This window comes from Culex quinquefasciatus, chromosome 1 (genome assembly GCF_015732765.1).
Source record: "Culex quinquefasciatus strain JHB chromosome 1, VPISU_Cqui_1.0_pri_paternal, whole genome shotgun sequence".
Classification (NCBI taxonomy): Eukaryota; Metazoa; Arthropoda; class Insecta; order Diptera; family Culicidae; genus Culex; species Culex quinquefasciatus.
Genome location: NC_051861.1, coordinates 7,290,413 through 7,308,488, shown reverse-complemented (window position 1 = coordinate 7,308,488; position 18,076 = coordinate 7,290,413). Strand labels below are relative to the sequence as shown.

The following is an 18,076-nucleotide window of genomic DNA, read 5'->3' as shown; positions in this document are numbered from 1 at the left end:
GTTACATGCTAAGCTGGAAGGACAGTGGCGTTGGGGAGGGGGTGGGAGAAAGATGTTTGGAAATAAGTTGTCAAATGAAGTTAATATTCGTAAATATTCGAAAATCTGTAACTTTTCATGTAATTTCTAAATGGTGATTTTTGTAAAAAAACTAAATCTTGTACTAAAAATTTGTTGACCTCATTTTTATATGTTAAATCAAATTTGCAATCGAAAAGTACTTCCTGAAAATATTTTTTTCGAAAAATTCATAAAATTTCAACCCTAGACACCCTAGAGATCCTAAATAGGGAGACTGGTCGAAAAAATAGGGAGACTGGCAAAAATTATCAGTGTTGCCAAGCACAAAACATACGTTGCCAGATCGATTTGGCAAACTTAGACCAGTTTCCCTATTGAGGGTCTCTAAACAACCCTCCATTGTCTAATGTCGATATCTCAGCAGACTAACATTTCAAAAGGGCGTAACATTGAATGTTTGGCTCTTTTAAATGTTTTACATATTACACATTTTTGAACCACAAATCTTTCCTGTAAATAAAATACAACTAATTGGTATATGAAAATTTTCGCTTTGTGATAAAAACTCTAGGTTTAAATCGTGTTTTGGGGATCTGTGGAGGTCAAATGGTGAGGCAGCTTTCAAACCGATGTTGTATTTTTCCGTGATGCTTCAAATGTGATGTTTTATTCTTCAAACGATCGTAACCAGCAAAAAAATAGTTTTCCAGAGAAAAAAAAAGTTTATTTTTTTCCTACTTCAAATCAATTATATTTCGATAAGCTCAGTTTCTCGATTACCACAGAATGCCTTATCCCGAGCAGACGGAAATAACTTGGGAATAATTTTTTTGATATTGGAAAATACTAGGCCAACAACAATTTCTGTTATTTATAACAAGATTTGTTATTCGTCGTTATGATTTTTTTTGTTATAGGATTGTTATTGTAAAAACAGTCTAATTACATTTTTATTTATTCTTTGAACAAATCTTTGTTATTATTTTTTTGCTATTTCAACAACAAATCCTATCATCCCAATAACAATTGGAGGTATTTTTCCATAACAAATAATGTTATTCCAAAGTTGTTTTGGCTTTCAACCAATATCAGACCAATAACAAATTTTGTTGTGATAACATAAACTGTTATCAAACTCTTATGCAAAAATGGATTTTTAAAGAAGATTCCACAACACTTTCTGTTGTTTAAACAGTATTTGTTATTGAAATGGCATGAATTTTGTTATTACACTCAACCCCCGGTGGCTGGTAACTTTTTCGTTTGACACTTGTTTAGTTTGTACCCCGTTGGTTGGTCAAAGTCAAACTAAAAAGTGACGAACTGTCACTTTTCACACGGCGCTCACGCACACTATCAAAACAAACGTTTGCTAGTGTGTGTGAACTCCGTGTAAAAGGGGTGTCAAACTAAAAAGTGACCCCGTTTGACAACAGTTGGTGTCAAACCAACGGGGTTTGAGTGTACCGTCTGCCTGGGTATTTCGAAAATCAATCCAAAAATTGGATCAACCGATTTAGATGGATCGAGAAGTATTGACCTTTTGATCATAATAGGAAATGCGATTGATTTCGCCATCAAAATTGCATTTTTTACAGCATGGTTTTTACTCAAGCTTTTTGTCTCGGTAGACTTCATGACGATGCACCTCCGTTTGGTAATTTTTCTCCAACAGCTCGCTTTCATACAGTGATGCTGAAATTAGAAATAATCAAAATCAATGATCAAATGCAATATTCACGCTTGCTCATCCTCACCATTATCCCGCTTAATCAGCTCAATGCAATGCCTAGTTTGCTCGCGCTCTACAGCGTCGGCGCTTTCGTCCTGGGCCGTTGTATCCAGTAATGCTATTGTTTTCAGCATTATTTCACGAGCAAGCGCTCGATCGGGAATGCGCAACTGAATCTCCATCCTTTCTGATGATTTTTTGAAGTGTAATTTATGCTGTTGAGTGCTGTTCCCATCTTTTTCCATGTTGTGATTATTTGAGGTTATCATCAAATATTTCAAACAGATTCTTTAATGGTTTAAAATTAGTAAAATGCCCTCAATCAAAATGTAACAAATTGATTTGAAAAATAAACAAGCTTTGTCCAAAGCACTAGTTGACTGGCGTCCACAGTAAAAAAAATCATGGTAAAATTACATCTAAGAAGGGGTACATTGGCTTTGGTCGACCTATTTTCACAGCGGCGAGTTGGCCGTGCGGGTTGGGGCGCGGACTTAGTAAGCTAGATATAAATTATGGCCGGTTTGAAATTTTTTTTGGTGTAAATTCACTTATTATTAGAGGTAAAATTAAGCCTTTTTATGACATAAAAGATGTAACCTTTTTTAGATGTGATTTTACCATAACTTTCGGTATTGTGTACTAGAATTTTATCATTAAAAGATCGTTATGATCTGAATAGAAATGAAAATTCTTGATCAGGAGAAAATCTCGTATATTTGACTGGTTCACTACTCGCTGATTTTCACAATTTAAACAATAATTTTGTAAAACTTTTGATAGAAACTTACTAGCTCATTTCTTATTGATCTATTTACTACTGATTTCACTAAATTGAATGTCAAAAAGCTGATATTGCAACCTTTGAGGCATTGCCTCTCTTACGTATAAACCTATTGGTAATTGCAAAATAAAAGACACTTACCAAATTACTTTTTCACTCCTCTTGTGTCGCTCAATAAGCTTACACTGTGTTCTGACTGAATGATCCGTTGGTTTTTTATAGGCAGAAAATCTCATGCAACTTGTTTCAACAGGATGGTTAAGTGAGACGCGGCAAATCGCTGGCCGTGTGCTTTCTTGTTCCATCTACATAGATAGAAATCCCAGCAAGCTAAGTACAAGAGAGCACACGGGCATCACAGTGGTCGTTTGAACGCGTGTCAACGCGTTGGATCTAATTCGGTCAACTCTTCCACCTCACATGAAAAGCAGCTGCTTTGTGTAAATATGTGCACATTAATGATAATAGATAAATTACGTATTGAATTTGAGAGGAGGGATGTTATAATATAATGTTTCAATTATTTATTTATTTTTTAATGATCAATTAAAATTACGTAACTTATGGACGCCCTTTTCCACTGTTGTGAAGAAATGGGCAACACAACAAATCGTTAAGAATACAAAGAATTGCGTAACATCATCGTGATAAGTGCCTCGTGACTCAGTGAACATGTGCAGACAGGCTTGGCCCGATGAATAATGCTCAATTCTCCCGTTCTCTCACGTATAATCTGGATGATCACTGTTTCACTGATATTCGCTTCGCCTCGCTGATATTCGTGTTAAACTCTCTCCTCTCATCTAGTATCGAATTTATAAAAATAACGTCTCCTCAGATTTTTAAAATACTGTAAGGCTGATACAAATATTTTTATAAGTTTTTGTCCCCCCTTCTCAAAATCAGAGGGCAAACAAAATATGTTTTCAATTGACTTCAAAATTTCAATGAAAATTCAAGTGCAATCAGCTGACATCAATTTTAAACACATTTCCTTGTGCATGGAATAATTTTTTAGCATGTATGGGTTTATTCAAAAATCTTTTATTTTTTTGATATTTTTGATGTACAGTTCGGCAAAAAGTTTTTTTGGGTAAAGTTTTCTTTTACGTAAAATTTTACATTTTGTGAAAACTTATGATTGCAATAAAACTAAACTAGTGTAAAATGCATTTTATACACTTTATTCATTCAAATGTTAAAACTAAGGCATGTTATTAAAATTGAAAAAAAAATAGCGTTGGCCATATTATTATCTATATGGTTAAAGAGCTATTTTCGATCCTAAGCTCAATAATATTTTTTTTACAATTTGGCACAAAAATGCAACTTTAAAATAGAAATACTTTCGAGCAAGTCGTAGACCTCCGTCAAATATGATTGAAATAATTGAGAAATTCTCTGCGCAATCGGTCTCTTTTCGCCTTCGGTTTGCGCAAAAAAGCCATTTTGCATCATTCGTCCATATAATTTTCCAAACAAATTTGGCAGCTGCCCATACAAAAATGATATGTGAAAATTCAAAAATCTGTTTGAGGGTTTTTTTTATTGAACCAAGTCTTCGGCATAGTTGTACACAGCAAATTCTGATGTTCGTTTTCAGTTAATATTTACCGAAAACTGCACTACTGAAATTTTCAGTTTGTTTTTCGCTGAACTTCAGTTAAAATTTGTATGGAGCTGTCAAAGTTTGCTGAAATTTCAGCAATTTTTCATTTACTGAAAATTTCAGTAGTGCAGATTACAGTAAATTTAACTGAATTCATTAATGAGGGATTGGTGTGTAGGTATGGATAAAGACTACACTGAAAAAAAAAACTTAGGGTCGTATCAACAAAGTTCAAAAAAGCAAAATATAGAGAATTTTCTCAGCTTTGAAATATATTTTTCAAGAGTGGGCAAACATGGGCACTAATTTAAAAAAAAAAATGAATAACTGAAACAATTTTCAAAAAAGTTACCTAAAATGGGCTGCATCTAAAAAACGGAGCACTTTATCAAAATTTATTTTACATCGAAAATGAAATTGAAAAATTTTTGCAACCAATATTTCGATTTTTTGAAAAAAATCATAGTATCAAAAGATACAGATTTTTTGAATTTTCATTAATCATTTTTGTATGGGCAAGCTGCCAAATTTGTATAAAAAACTATATGGACAAACTATTGATGCAAAATGGTTTAACTGGGCATACCGAAATCACCAAAAAAGTTTCAGTTGGATTAAAAAAATACAAAAAAAAAATCGAATGACCGAAATGTCCGAGAATCGCTCAATTGTAGCTTATTATTTAATTTGGTATTGTAATTTACGATCCAAAAAAAATCCATTTTCGAAGATTTCTTTTTGTGGGCATGTTTAGAAAAAAATAACAGTAAAACCAGTGCTAGTCTTACGCATATTTTTTTTTTCAAAATATTTATTTTCTGAAAAAGCAAAAACATTTTTCTTGTATGAGTTTTGATTAAATCTTTTTTGAAATATTTTTTTCACAATCAATTATTTATCAAAATAAATTCATCTATGTGTGTGTGTGTGGTCCAATCCAATACCCGCTAACCGGTAGCGATATTATGGGAAAGTATAGTTTGTATCAGACTTTGTATATGCCGAATGCTGATACAACTTTTCTCAGTCCCGGGTATTAGCTGCTTCCAACGACAAAAAAAAATCAAATACAAGAGAAATAAGTTGTTGGCTACAATGTACATAAAAAATTCTAACACTTTTCACTACCATTACTTCAATATGAAGGTTACCGTTTTTGAAGAATTGTGAGTTAGCCCAAAAAGAAAAATGATTCAATATTTTAAAGAAATTCAAAACATAACGAATAGATAACCAGTTGATATATATATTTTCATATTCTGCTTAAATTTATGTGTGTTTGAAAACATTTGAAAAAATTGTAAAATATGTGAATCAAGTGCACAGCGAAGCAACATTTTTTTTTTGTGAAAATAGATTACATTCCAAATTCTGATCCAATAAATTATAAATTATAAAACAGCTCATTGAAATTTTCATGTTTTATATTGTTATGATGAGGAATCTAAACATTAAAATAATTCCAAAGGCCCGGGGGTCGTTAAAGTGGATTGCTTTGCTTTTTTTTGCAAACGATCGTTACTTCTCGGCTAGGGAGACATCGTAGAGAATTTCCCTTGTCCCCTTTCAGCACACACACACTTCCCGTTTTCAAAATCCACCTTTTCCCCTGATGTGCGGCAGAGACGGAAGCGGACGGTAATGCAATTCCATGCGGTTTCTATTTTGTTTTTGTTTTTGTGTTTTATGAAGCCGCGCTCATTGTACGAGCCGACGCCACTGTCTTTCTCCCACGAAACGTAACGCTGTTTCGCGCCAAAACTCTGCGCTCCATGCATACTTTCGGGGGCTTCTTTGTCCTAACGCGATTCTAACACCAACTACTTGACTTTCACACACGCTGCCGCACAGCAGCATCAGCGACATTAATGCACCACTTGTGACACACCCAGCCCCCCTAGGGAGGTGTGGTGGGAAACTCGTAAATCATGGTTGGTTCTTATTAAAATTTTAATTATTCACAGAAATACACCAACGGGTTGCGCTTCACGGTGACGATCCTGGCCGGCACGTTGGCCGTCGTGGGGAGTCGCCTCGTCGGGTATCCTTCGGCGGGCGCCCTCGGCTGCATCATGACGTCGTTCGTGGCCGGGACGGGCTGGAAGCGGCGGTTGGACTACGACACCAACGAGGTCGGTGCGTACCTGGACCTGCTGTGGAAGTTCCTGAAGCCGGTGTCGTTTTCGCTCATTGGCAAGGAGGTCAACTTTGACGTGCTCGAGGGCAGCATGGTGCTGTACGGGACCATCACGCTGCTGGTGGCCGTTGGGGTAAAGTTACTTCTTGTAGGGATTCCTTAATCTCGAACCTAAACCAACTTCTTCCTTCTTCCAGTTCCGGTTGGTCTTCTCGTACTTCTCAACCCTGGGTAGCGATCTGAACTGGAAGGAAAAGGCGTACGTAACGTTGTCCGGATTTCCCAAGGCCACCGTCCAGGCAGCGCTCGGACCGGCGGCGTTGGATCTGGCCCGGTCGTTGAACGCTACTGATGAGTTGGAGCGAGCGCAAACCGTGCTGATCGTGACGGTTGTGGCAATCATCCTGACCGCGCCGCTGGGAGCACTGCTGATGGTGAAACTGGCACCCAAATGGCTAAAGAAGGATCCGATTGGAGAGGGTGGCGTAGTTTGAGGGGGTTTTGAGTGTGTGGTACTTATTTTGAAACAATTACAGTGCTTAATTGGACTACTTAAGGCGGGTTCACACGTGTGCTTGAGTGAAATAATTGATATACCTCAGATTTTATAGAATCTTGTTGTTTTCTATACTGTTTTAGAATAAAGTAGTAAGAAACACTTAAAAATGGTCTTTTATTGTTTATATTAAGGTGATAATTGATCATATATTCATATTTCTGAAAGAAACTCACTTAACTATAAATTGTCAATTTATTTAATGATTTGTTCAAATTATGCTGAAAAGCGCAACTCGTCGTTGTTGTGCCATCATGTCGTACATGAATTTTGGGTCAAATTAAGTTAAGAACGCAATTTTGTGCAGCTCACAATCCCACAGAGAATTTAGGCTCGAGCCTCGACTCGATTCAGGCTCGATCTCGAGCCAAAATTCTCAGTGGGATGCCTCACTAGGGTGTAAATTTAGCGAGCACAGCAATTTTTTAGGTTCTTTTAGATTCATAAACAACTCCCTAATGTTTAGGAACGATTAGTTTAGTCCTCGCTTTGCGCAAAGCGTTTCAATTTTCTATGGGAATTTGTAAGGGAAAAAAACATTTTTTTTTATTTTGATATTTATCAAATCCACGTTTCATGCGTTACTAAAACCGGATTCATATTTGGATGGTCTGGAAGGTACTCTACAACTTTCCCCAAGACGACGTCGTCGTGCTATCTTGTCGCACCCGCCATTTTGACGTTCCGAGAAAAACGCGTTTTAATGTTTGACCTTGAATATTCAAAAACGAGAGCACGCAATGTAAACAATAACAAACACGTTTTGTTTGGCTCACCATTCTGTGCATTGTCTCAAAGTTTGGTTGAAGTTGGTTACTGGAGTCCCGAGTTATAATTACAAATGTTTACGGTAGTCTAGCTTGTACGTGCGACAAACGCATCCTGACTTTCCTGGCCTGAAATCCCTTTGGCCTTTTGTCGCACTTACATCAATTTTCATGGAGTGACAAGATAGCACTACAAGATTGAAACTACTTTCATATGTAAAGTGACAAAATGCACGGAGTTTTTTCGGTTTTTGTTGAATATCTCAGGATTGAAATCGAATTTTGGGGATCTGTGAAGGTCAAAAGGTGAGGCATTGTGAGCTGCACAAAATGGCGTTCTTAACTCAATTTGGCCCAAAATGCACGTACGACAAGTTAGCACGATGGCGACGAAGAGAGTATGGTGCTAGCTTGTCCCTGAAAGAAGATACAGCGTCCTCAAAACTCGTATAAAACGTGATTTTCGAGCAAAAACACGTTTTAGACGTGTTTTGACGAGTTCGATTTTGATATTATACCCATGGCATTCCCAAGTAACATTTTTTTTCCAGGAGTTCTACAAGAGCTCTTCAAGATAGCTACAGCATAGCAGTTTGGACCACGGTAGGATAAAATTCTTTCAAAACTTTTTCAGGAGTTTGGAAGAGTACTTGAAAAGAGTTTTATCCTACCGCGGTCCAAACTGCTATGCTGTAGCTTTCTTGAAGAGCTCTTGTAGAACTCCTGGAAAAAAATGTTACTTGGGATTGCCTCACCATTTGACCTTCACAGATCCCCAAAATTTGGTTTCAATCCGAAGATGTTTAATAAAAACCGAAAAAAACTTCGTGCATTGTTGTCACTCGTCATATCAACGCTGTCGTGCTAACTTGTCGTAGGTACGTTGCTTTTTGACGTTTCGAGAAAAATGCGTTTACAAAAGAAAAAAAAAAAAAAACACGCACGACAACGACGAATATGAAAGAAGTTTCAAACTTGTCATGCTATTTTGACACACCCTAAAAATTGCTGTGAGTGCATCAGCTGGCCAAAGGAATTTCAGGTCAGAACGCGTTTGACACACGTACATCCCCGACCATCATACACTTTTTTGATTATAACTCGGGGCACCAGCAACCAAATTCAACCAAACTGGGCAGTGAGCAGTGAAATTAAAGGAATGTAAAGTTTGTATCGGACTCGGATTATGTTTATACAGATATTCTCAGATCCGGTTATTGCATTTTTTTTTTAAATTAAATACCTTCAGGCAAATCTGGGATTGATTAATTCCTCATTCTAGAGTATCCAGCTTTTTAAGCAAAGATGGCGGTCGAATGTTGAACGTCCGAAATGTCAAAATCGCGCAGTAGCACCAACATTAGAAAAAAATGCGGCTGTCATGCCATGGCACACTTTTTTCGTAATGTTGGTACCACTGCGTGATTTTGACATTTGGGGCGTTCACCATTCGAACGACATTTTCGCTTAAAAAGCTGGATAAACATTCAGGTGGCCGACGGGTAAGCATCCCTATTAGCGTGGCTCACGGATATATGAAAAAGACAAAAGTGTTCAATTCCAAACGCCTCGACCGGATTTTTGTAGCAATATGGCCCCAGAACATAGCCTGAAATTTTGAGCGCATTTGGTTAAGGTTTAGTACTTCCACCATTGACCTGAAGTTAGTATGGAACTTTTAAAGATTTACTATGGGAAATTTTCACTTTTAACCCCTTCTTAGATAAAGTTTCCCAAACCCAATCAAATTTTCTTATTCTCAAGTTTCTTATAGGTTTTGATCTGGGAACAACTTTTAGAACATCGCAAAGCGCTAGGAATTGATCCTGAAAAGATACAGGATATTTTTTGGAGCTAGGAATTTTTTTAACGTGCTCTAAAAATTTGCCTGTATCTTTCCGGGATTAATTCCTAGCGCTTTGTGATGTTCTACAAAGTTGTTCCCCGGATCGAAACCTATAAGAAACCACTACTTTGAGAAAAATCATAGGGCATAGGAAAATATACTCGAAGAAGAGTTAAAAGTTGAAAATAAATAAATTAAATTTATTGAAATTTCTTTATAACTTCAGGTCAATGGTGGAAGTTCTAAACCTTAACCAAATGCGCTCAAAATTTCAGGCTATGTTTTGGGGCCATATTGCTACAAAATTCCGGTTGAGGCGTTCGAAATTGAACACTTTTGTCTTTTTCATATATCCGTGAGCCACGCTAATCCCTATTCTATAATCCAAAATTGAGAGTTCGAATCTCAAGTTATTTTAGTCATTTTTGTTCACTTATTTCATCTTGTAAGACAGACACCTATAGTGAACTGTGCCCTGAAATTTTCGAGAAGTTAAGTGATTTTGTCACGTCCTAAAACTTATGACATTTGGCAATTCCCTTAAGGGTGCACAACCAAGGAATTTGTTGTCTTCTCATTCCAAAATTGCCAACTTACGGACCAAATCCTGCAACAATCTGACTGTAAAACTGGTCAAACTCTGGAGGGTTTTTTGAAAAGGTCCATTAAACCAAATTTTTAGATTTTGCTATTTGGGTGTTTTTCAATACCCCTGACTCAAGGCGGTTTCAAAAACACCCAAAAAGCAAAAACTGAAAATTTGGTTTATTGGACCTTTTTTTTTTAAAAAAAACTCCAGAACTATGTTGTAAATAAGAGGCAAAAACAAAAAATGTATCACCAGTTCCCGTAGTTTTGAAGATACTAAAATGTCTGTAACATAAATCTTGGTGCAATTTATGTGCACCGTTGTAGATTAAAGATAACCACTATACAGAATGATAGTCAAAATCTCAGTACATTCTTTTAAAAGCCAATTTAAATCAGCGTCCATTTGTCTACCAGTACAACCAGTGCTTAGATGACGAACCACCAGATTTATATTGCTAGGGCATGCTTTTTTGGTCAGCAGACTTTGGCCAATTTTGTTGGATTTGCATAACGAAAACCGGCTTACACTAGTTTGCCGCCGGCTCGTGGTTTTTGGACGGCAGTGTTTTTTTTTTGCGTGCCTCCTCTGCAGTTTCTTCCCGAGAGGATGAAACTGCTAAATTGTTGATTTGTGTACTATTTATAAGCAAGATATGTTAGAGTTGTTTTGAATACTTTTTGAAGTTCATGTCGCTCGACTCTGCTCGAGGTTGAGAGGTTCATGGTTTTAAACAATTTCCAAAGAAATTAGGACTGTAAAATAACTTGCATTTGTTTTCATAAAGTTACGCTGAAAAAACGATGGTCACTTTTTAGTTTGACACCCCTTTACATGGAGTTCACACACAATGAAACGCTTGTTTTGATAGTATGCGTGAGCGCCGTGTAAAAAGTGACAGTTCGTCACTTTTTAGTTTGACTATGACCAACCAACGGGGTACAAATTAAAAAAGTGTCAAACGAAAAAGTGACCACTAAAATATTTTCTAAAGAGACTCCAAAAAGCCAAAACGTAGAAACGAGTATTAATACTTTCCTTTCATCGGGATTTGATGAGAAAGTGAAAGTGAGTATGTGAGCATCAATTCGGTCAGTTTGGTGTGCTAGTGAGTCGTTGTATTGATTGATTGAATATTGTTAAGCTTAATTGTGGTTGATCTTCGGTTTTCAGGAACATTCTTCAGTAGTGAACAGATAAACAAGGTAAGAACAACAGTAAAATTAGTGTTTTGCTTGCGATACCTGATTTTGAGGTATCGAAGATTGTGTAGTTTTTCAACTCAAACCTGATATTTTTCTATAGTCATCCTGTTAAACTTTCAAGAATTCGAAAAGTAAACAACAACAGCGGCGTGTAGGTTATATTATGCGCAGTAATAGCACAGACAAACGAACGTCAACATGTTTCAAAATCCATCAATGATGACAGTTGCATGAAATGGTAGGCACCGTAGGCACGCACACCACCTCAGACTTCGTGCGTTTGCACGCGTTCACAACTAGATGGCCCTAGTGAAAAGTGATTGAGAGTTGGGTTTTGATTTACGTTTGTTTGCCCGTGGAAACTACAGTTTAACTTGCAATTGACATTTGGGAAGGACTCCAGCCCATAAAAAGTAGCATGGTTAAAAATTTCTTTATTTTTAAAAAAGCCGAAGCATTTTATTAAAATAACAAATTCATTTGTTATATGCCAAGTCTAATTGAAAAAAAAAAGATACACTGAAAGAATAATAAACTCTATTTTTATGTGTTGTTATGCAAAACGAACTTTCACTTAGAAGTTCAAGAATTCGTTGTATACCTCATTTGGAATGCAAATAATGACTAAGTAAATGAACTTTAATCTCTGAAGAAAGCGAACTAGTCTACGACATTTATTTGAAATGGATAAAGGGGAATTGGTGCAATAAAATCGAGATAAGCTTAATTAGTACTAGGCACCAGAGATATAATGGCCAGCATTCCACTATTTTCAGTACACGTTCCACATTTTTGAATGTAGATCACTGTCGTTAATAGTATAGAGATAATCTTGAGTTGTTTAAAATTTTAAGGTTTTCTGAATGTGTAAAAGAGAGCCAATGTAAAAATATTGGTAAATGAAAGAGTTCTACTTGGAAAAGGGTAAGTTTCAAATCAATTATCAATCATTTAAAAAAAAATAAACAAAACAAGTTTGAACTGCCACATTTTCATACTTGCGCCTGTTACCCTACCCCGTCTGGACGCTTGTTTACCCATCATTTGGCATCCATCGGTGGCACGTGCAAGAGTTGATTGAATTTGCAATAAAAATTTGTCGCCGACGATGGATGCGAGGCCCCTTGGTTTTGCGTGAACGATCTGTTGACACCAGCTCAAGGGGGAGGTTCGCAGTGTATCTTTCGTTACATTTTGCGTATAATGGCTTCGCCCTACATTTGCAACTAATTAGCGCGCATTTTCAATGTCAAATGAAGCGAAATTTGAGAGGGCTTATCAACATTTTGGACGTTTACGCCCAACATAGAGGACCAGACAAAACTTTAATTCGAGTCATGCGATATTGAATCTTGTCAATTTGGCGATTCAACAAGAACCCCTTTGCTGATTAGTGCATTGCCACGCTTCTGGAACTAGTCGAATGACTGAAAATTAAGACATTTAGTTGCTAATTTTGCGGGCGGCACTGGGCTTGGCGCTAGAAGGAGTTAGTGAAGCGACAATGGAATATTTTGAGATATTTTTGACATTTTTAGCAACTTATATAACATTGATTCATAATTATTTTGAAAATTAACTTAAATTCATGTTGTCAAGAAAGTTTGTTAAATCCGGTTCCATTTAAAAAAATAATTATAGAAAACAACAAACAAATTAACACCAAATCATCGCCAAACCATTACACAGAAAATATCACGCGCGTTTTAAGACAGTGGAAAGAATCAATTAATTGAATCACAAACAAACAGACTTGTTCTATCTTTCAATAGCGATCATTCAGCAATGTTGACGGATGAACAAACTTAATTTAGCAATATAAAGGCCAATTCAAGTGATTTGAAACTCACCACGGTAATTTTGAATTCACCTCAGCTCGGCAGTGCAGTACTCGTGCTCACAACTAGATGGCTCTAGTGGTGAGTGATTGGTGGGTTTTGGGATGAAAATGTTTCTTGATTTAGGTCTGCTTGGCTGTGAAAAAATGTTTGCTAAATATTCTAATTGATGGCGGCTCTTTGTAAAGTTAACAAAGTCCATTGAGAAGGACTATTTTTAGCGTTTGAAGGTGTCAAAAAATGTTCAAAAATAACTTCCTCGAGTCAATGGAAATTTTTGAATTCTGGTGGTTGCAGGCATGTTAGCCATCATCAAACAGGCAGATTTGTCTGAAGAGCAAAACGTTTCTAAAATCTGGTAAAACTACCACAAGATATCGTTTCCTAAGTGCTGTTTTTGATGCTTTTCAAAACTTCTGATGATGTTGTAATTTTTCAAATGCTCGCAATAACTTGACAATTTCGACCTTTTCTGAAACATTTTGGCAACCCCAAAAGAAACAAACAAACAAAAATTGACTCACCCACCGTCGGCGTCCACCCTCCTATCGTGCTTCTTCAATTAACGATTCCTACAAAAGGGGCAGCATTCCGCGGTGCGCACATCTCGATGCGGAATCAGTTCGCTGGCCAAGATCAATCAGTTGGTATCGGTCAGCAGAATCGTTTAGAGGGCGCCCGGTTGCCGTCAATTAGTTTTGTCACACAAGTTTGCAGTTTGGCTCGCCAACATGAGGCATAAAACGAAAGGTTGCTTGCTTTGCATAAATTTTGATATTTATTTCTGTGAAATAATGAGGAATCTTTGTTTTTAGCGTACATCACAACGGTGGTGGATCCGGAAAATCTACAACGAACTCCGACGCAGCATCCACAGCCGATCCCTTCGATTGATCTGACCATGACCTTGAACAAGTTCAGCGGCTACATCGAGCATGGCTCGATCGAGGAAATACAACAGATCAACGGCCTCAAACGGTCAGATTCATCGAAAAAGTAACAAAATTGTCTTCGAAACTTCAACTTTAAAGAGTCCTAACTCGCCCAAATTTATTTCAGAACCAAAGACTCGACTACCTTGTCCAACATGTGGATTCCCAGGTCCCAATCGGTGGGCCTCGCCATCACCTTCCTGCTTCTCTGGGGAGTAGCCTTCTCGGTTCTTCCCGGTGACCTGACCCACCCGGACTCAGCGCTGTTGCGGTTTTGCTTCCTGTTCATCGGGGCGTACATCGCCGGCGAGCTGACCATGGCGTGCGACCTGTCGGAAATGGTTGGGGCGTTCTTTTTCGGAGTTTTGTACGCCAACCTGGGGTTGGCGGATTTCCGCGGCTATACCAAGCTGGAGGGATTTCTGGGGTGAGTGAAGGTTGAAATTTTGGACTAATTTGTAGCCTAGCAATGTAAAGAAAAACTCGCCACAGCATTTCGAAATTCACCACAGCTCATTTACACGAGTTTGACAGTTGTTTGAATGGTATGAACACCAACATTCATTTGGTTAACAGCTAGATGTTGATTGACGGATGATTGACATAATTGTACATGTACATTGATTTACGTTTGTTGTTTGTGCTGTTATGATTGTTTTGCTCATGGTGTAGCACGAGATTGCAAGATGACGAATTCTGCAAGGTGAAAATTAGAAATTGGTGTGTTAAATCTTTCACCTCACCTCATTATCACAGACAAGCAGATTAAATTTCCGTCACTTACAACTAACTAGAGCCATGTAGATGTGAACGTGTGAACGATTTTGTTGGTGTGTGTGCAACTGTCAAATGCGTATAAATGAGCTGTGGTGAATACTGATCAGCCGAGGTGAGTTTCTTTTAATTCAAATCGTACCACAATGGCTAACATCGTTTTCTTCAATTTTAACAGCGACATGACCGTCGTAGGGATTCTGCTCTGTGCCGGGCAGGGCACCGAGTACGAGGCGCTCAAAATGCAGGGTCGGTTCATCGTGCAGCTGGCCGTGTTCCCATCGGTCGTAGAGGTGTCCATCGTGGCCGCCATGTCCCACTTTCTGCTGGAGCTGCCCTGGCTGTGGGGTGTCTTGCTAGGGTAGGGCGGCTGAAATTTCCTCATTTTCTCGAGTAAAATCTCATTTTTCAGGCTCCTTGTGACTGCCATCTCGCCGAACGTCATCGTGACGATGATGCGACGGCTGGCCGAGCTGAAAATGGGCACCGAAAAGGGGCTGAGGACGATCATGATCAACACGACGGCCCTCAACGATATCATTGTGATCTACTTGTTTGTACTTGTCACGGGGGTGTTGTTCTCAACCGGTAAGTTTGGAATTTGACAGTTGGCGTTACCTGAAAGGTGATTCACATTGAACTGTCAACTGTCAAAATTAACTTTTCTATTGAATCATTTCGCCTGCAGATGACTTGACCACGTTGATCATCCAGGGTCCAATCGGCATGGCGATTGGTCTTTGCTACGGCTGTTTCTGTGGATTAATGTTACAACATGTACCTTCCTTCAAAGCGGTAAGGCTTCACCCTCTATTTCGAACATAACCTCAACTGAACCGCAACCTCAACATTCCCAGCTCTACTCCAACGGGTTGCGCTTCGCGATGGTGGCCGCGGCCGGCACGTTGGCCATCGTGGGCAGCCGCACCATCGGCTACCCGTCCGCGGGAAACGTCGGCTGCATCTCGACGGCGTTCGTGGCATCAGCGCTGTGGAAGCGACGGGCGGACTTTGCCGCGAACGAGGTCAGCCTGTACTCGGGCGTGTTCTGGAAGTTCTGGAAGATTGTGTCCTTTGCGCTGGTCGGAAAGGAAGTGCGGCTGGAGCTGCTCCAGGACGAGGTGGCGCTGTACGGACTTGTGATACTGCTTGTGGCCGCTGTGGTAGGTTCCCTCTGAATCCTACAACTTCCTGAAATCTAACCTTGCAAATTTCACCTCAGTTTCGACTGCTGTTCTCGTTCCTCTCAACGCTCGGAAGCAATCTGGACTGGAGGGAGAAGCTGTACGTGACAATGTCGGGTCTGCCCAAGTCCATGGTTCCGGCGGCGTTTGGACCGATGGTGCTCCGGATGTGCCAAGCCCGGAACAACGCCGAAGAGCTGAGGCTAGCCCACACGATGATGGTCGTGTGTGCGGTGGATATTCTGCTGACCTTGCCGCTGTCGGCACTGCTCATGTTCAAGCTGGCGCCCGCGTGGATTAGGAAAGATCGAAAAGCTTGAACTTTTTGTAAATTGTTTTGTTTTTTTATCTGAAATTATTTAATAAAAATATGTTTTTAGAGCTTATCGATGATTTTAATTTAAAAAACCACAATTTCCTGCAACTGTGATCGAATAACACAACTGTGACAAAAATGACAAAAATGACAAAAATGACAAAAATGACAAAAATGACAAAAATGACAAAAATGACAAAAATGACAAAAATGACAAAAATGACAAAAATGACAAAAATGACAAAAATGACAAAAATGACAAAAATGACAAAAATGACAAAAATGACAAAAATGACAAAAATTATAAAAAACGACAAAAATTACAAAAATGACAAAAATGACAAAAATTACAAAAATTACAAAAATTACAAAAATTACAAAAATTACAAAAATTACAAAAATTACAAAAATTACAAAAATTACAAAAATTACAAAATTACAAAAATTACAAAATTACAAAAATTACAAAATTACAAAAATTACAAAAATTACAAAAATTACAAAAATTACAAAAATTACAAAAATTACAAAAATTACAAAAATTACAAAAATTACAAAAATTACAAAAATTACAAAAATTACAAAAATTACAAAAATTACAAAAATTACAAAAATTACAAAAATTACAAAAATGACAAAAATAACAAAAATTACAAAAATGACAAAAATGACAAAAATTACAAAAATTACAAAAATTACAAAAATTACAAAAATTACAAAAATTACAAAAATTACAAAAATTACAAAAATTACAAAAATTACAAAAATTACAAAAATTACAAAAATTACAAAAATTACAAAAATTACAAAAATGACAAAAATAACAAAAATGACAAAAATGACAAAAATGACAAAAATGACAAAAATGACAAAAATGACAAAAATGACAAAAATGACAAAAATGACAAAAATGACAAAAATGACAAAAATGACCAAAATGACCAAAATGACAAAAATGACAAAAATGACTAAAATAACAAAAATGACCAAAATGACAAAAATGACAAAAATCACAAAAATGACAAAAATGACAAAAATGACAAAAATGACAAAAATGACAAAAATGACAAAAATGACAAAAATGACAAAAATGACAAAAATGACAAAAATGACAAAAATGACAAAAATGACAAAAATGACAAAAATGACCAAAATGACCAAAATGACAAAAATGACAAAAATGACTAAAATAACAAAAATGACAAAAATGACAAAAATGACAAAAATGACAAAAATGACAAAAATGACAAAAATGACAAAAATGACAAAAATGACAAAAATGACAAAAATGACAAAAATGACAAAAATGACAATCGAAGAAAATTGTGGAAACCACTTTCCTTCCATTCGTAAGCCAAGCTTAACGAACAGTCGTTTGAAATTTCCATTTTATTGTTATAGGATCTCTTCTGGGAGCGCTTTACTGTGTACAAGTTTATGTGTAGAGCGTCATCTAGAGCATTTCCTCTTTCTTGTCGATTGGCCATATTGTCGATAACCCCGTTCGCATTGTGTCGGCTTACCTTCCAGTGCAGAACAAATTGAGCAGCTTTCCCCTCTCGACATAATCACGTTTTATTTCCCCCTCTCCCCGAAAACAAAACTCCGAGATTCACACACTACAGTCTCAAACCGGGCTAAAGTCTGAATCTCTATGTAATGCGATAGTCGTTTCACTCGATATAATATAATAAATAGTTTTTCGGGGATGCTCTTTCGCAGAGTTAGCCAACTTTTGCAAACATTTTCCGGTGGTGGTCCCTCGACCACACACCGGATGTCCATC

The 18,076-nt window shown here is 37.4% G+C and overlaps 2 protein-coding genes across 6 annotated transcripts in view; both read left to right on the top strand.

Annotated features, from left to right (window-relative positions):
* Window positions 1–6,949, top strand: part of LOC6048979 (sodium/hydrogen exchanger 9B2) — a 36,021-nt gene extending 29,072 nt beyond the window's left edge. For both annotated transcript variants that reach the window (XM_038267093.1, XM_038267092.1), the window contains exons 7-8: window positions 6,111–6,416; window positions 6,481–6,949. In XM_038267093.1, the coding sequence (XP_038123021.1) occupies window positions 6,111–6,416; window positions 6,481–6,777 (603 nt within the window). In that variant the 3' untranslated portion in view covers window positions 6,778–6,949. The remainder of the gene's footprint in view (window positions 1–6,110; window positions 6,417–6,480) is intronic.
* Window positions 6,950–11,094: 4,145 nt separating this feature from the next.
* Window positions 11,095–16,360, top strand: LOC6048977 (sodium/hydrogen exchanger 9B2). Of its 4 annotated transcripts, none has more exons than XM_038249507.1 (9): window positions 11,095–11,109; window positions 11,215–11,246; window positions 13,900–14,080; window positions 14,144–14,443; window positions 14,969–15,151; window positions 15,203–15,378; window positions 15,479–15,585; window positions 15,648–15,953; window positions 16,013–16,360. In XM_038249507.1, exons 3-9 carry the CDS (start codon window positions 13,986–13,988, stop codon window positions 16,292–16,294), a joined length of 1,449 nt encoding a protein of 482 aa, XP_038105435.1. In that variant the 5' UTR covers window positions 11,095–11,109; window positions 11,215–11,246; window positions 13,900–13,985; the 3' UTR covers window positions 16,295–16,360. The 4 variants fall into 4 exon arrangements, with proteins under 4 accessions (XP_038105435.1, XP_038105434.1, XP_038105433.1 ...); XM_038249506.1 differs by lacking the exon at window positions 11,095–11,109 and adding an exon at window positions 11,134–11,149; XM_038249505.1 differs by lacking the exon at window positions 11,095–11,109 and having other exon boundaries at window positions 11,160–11,246.
* The last annotated feature ends 1,716 nt before the right edge of the window (window positions 16,361–18,076 follow it).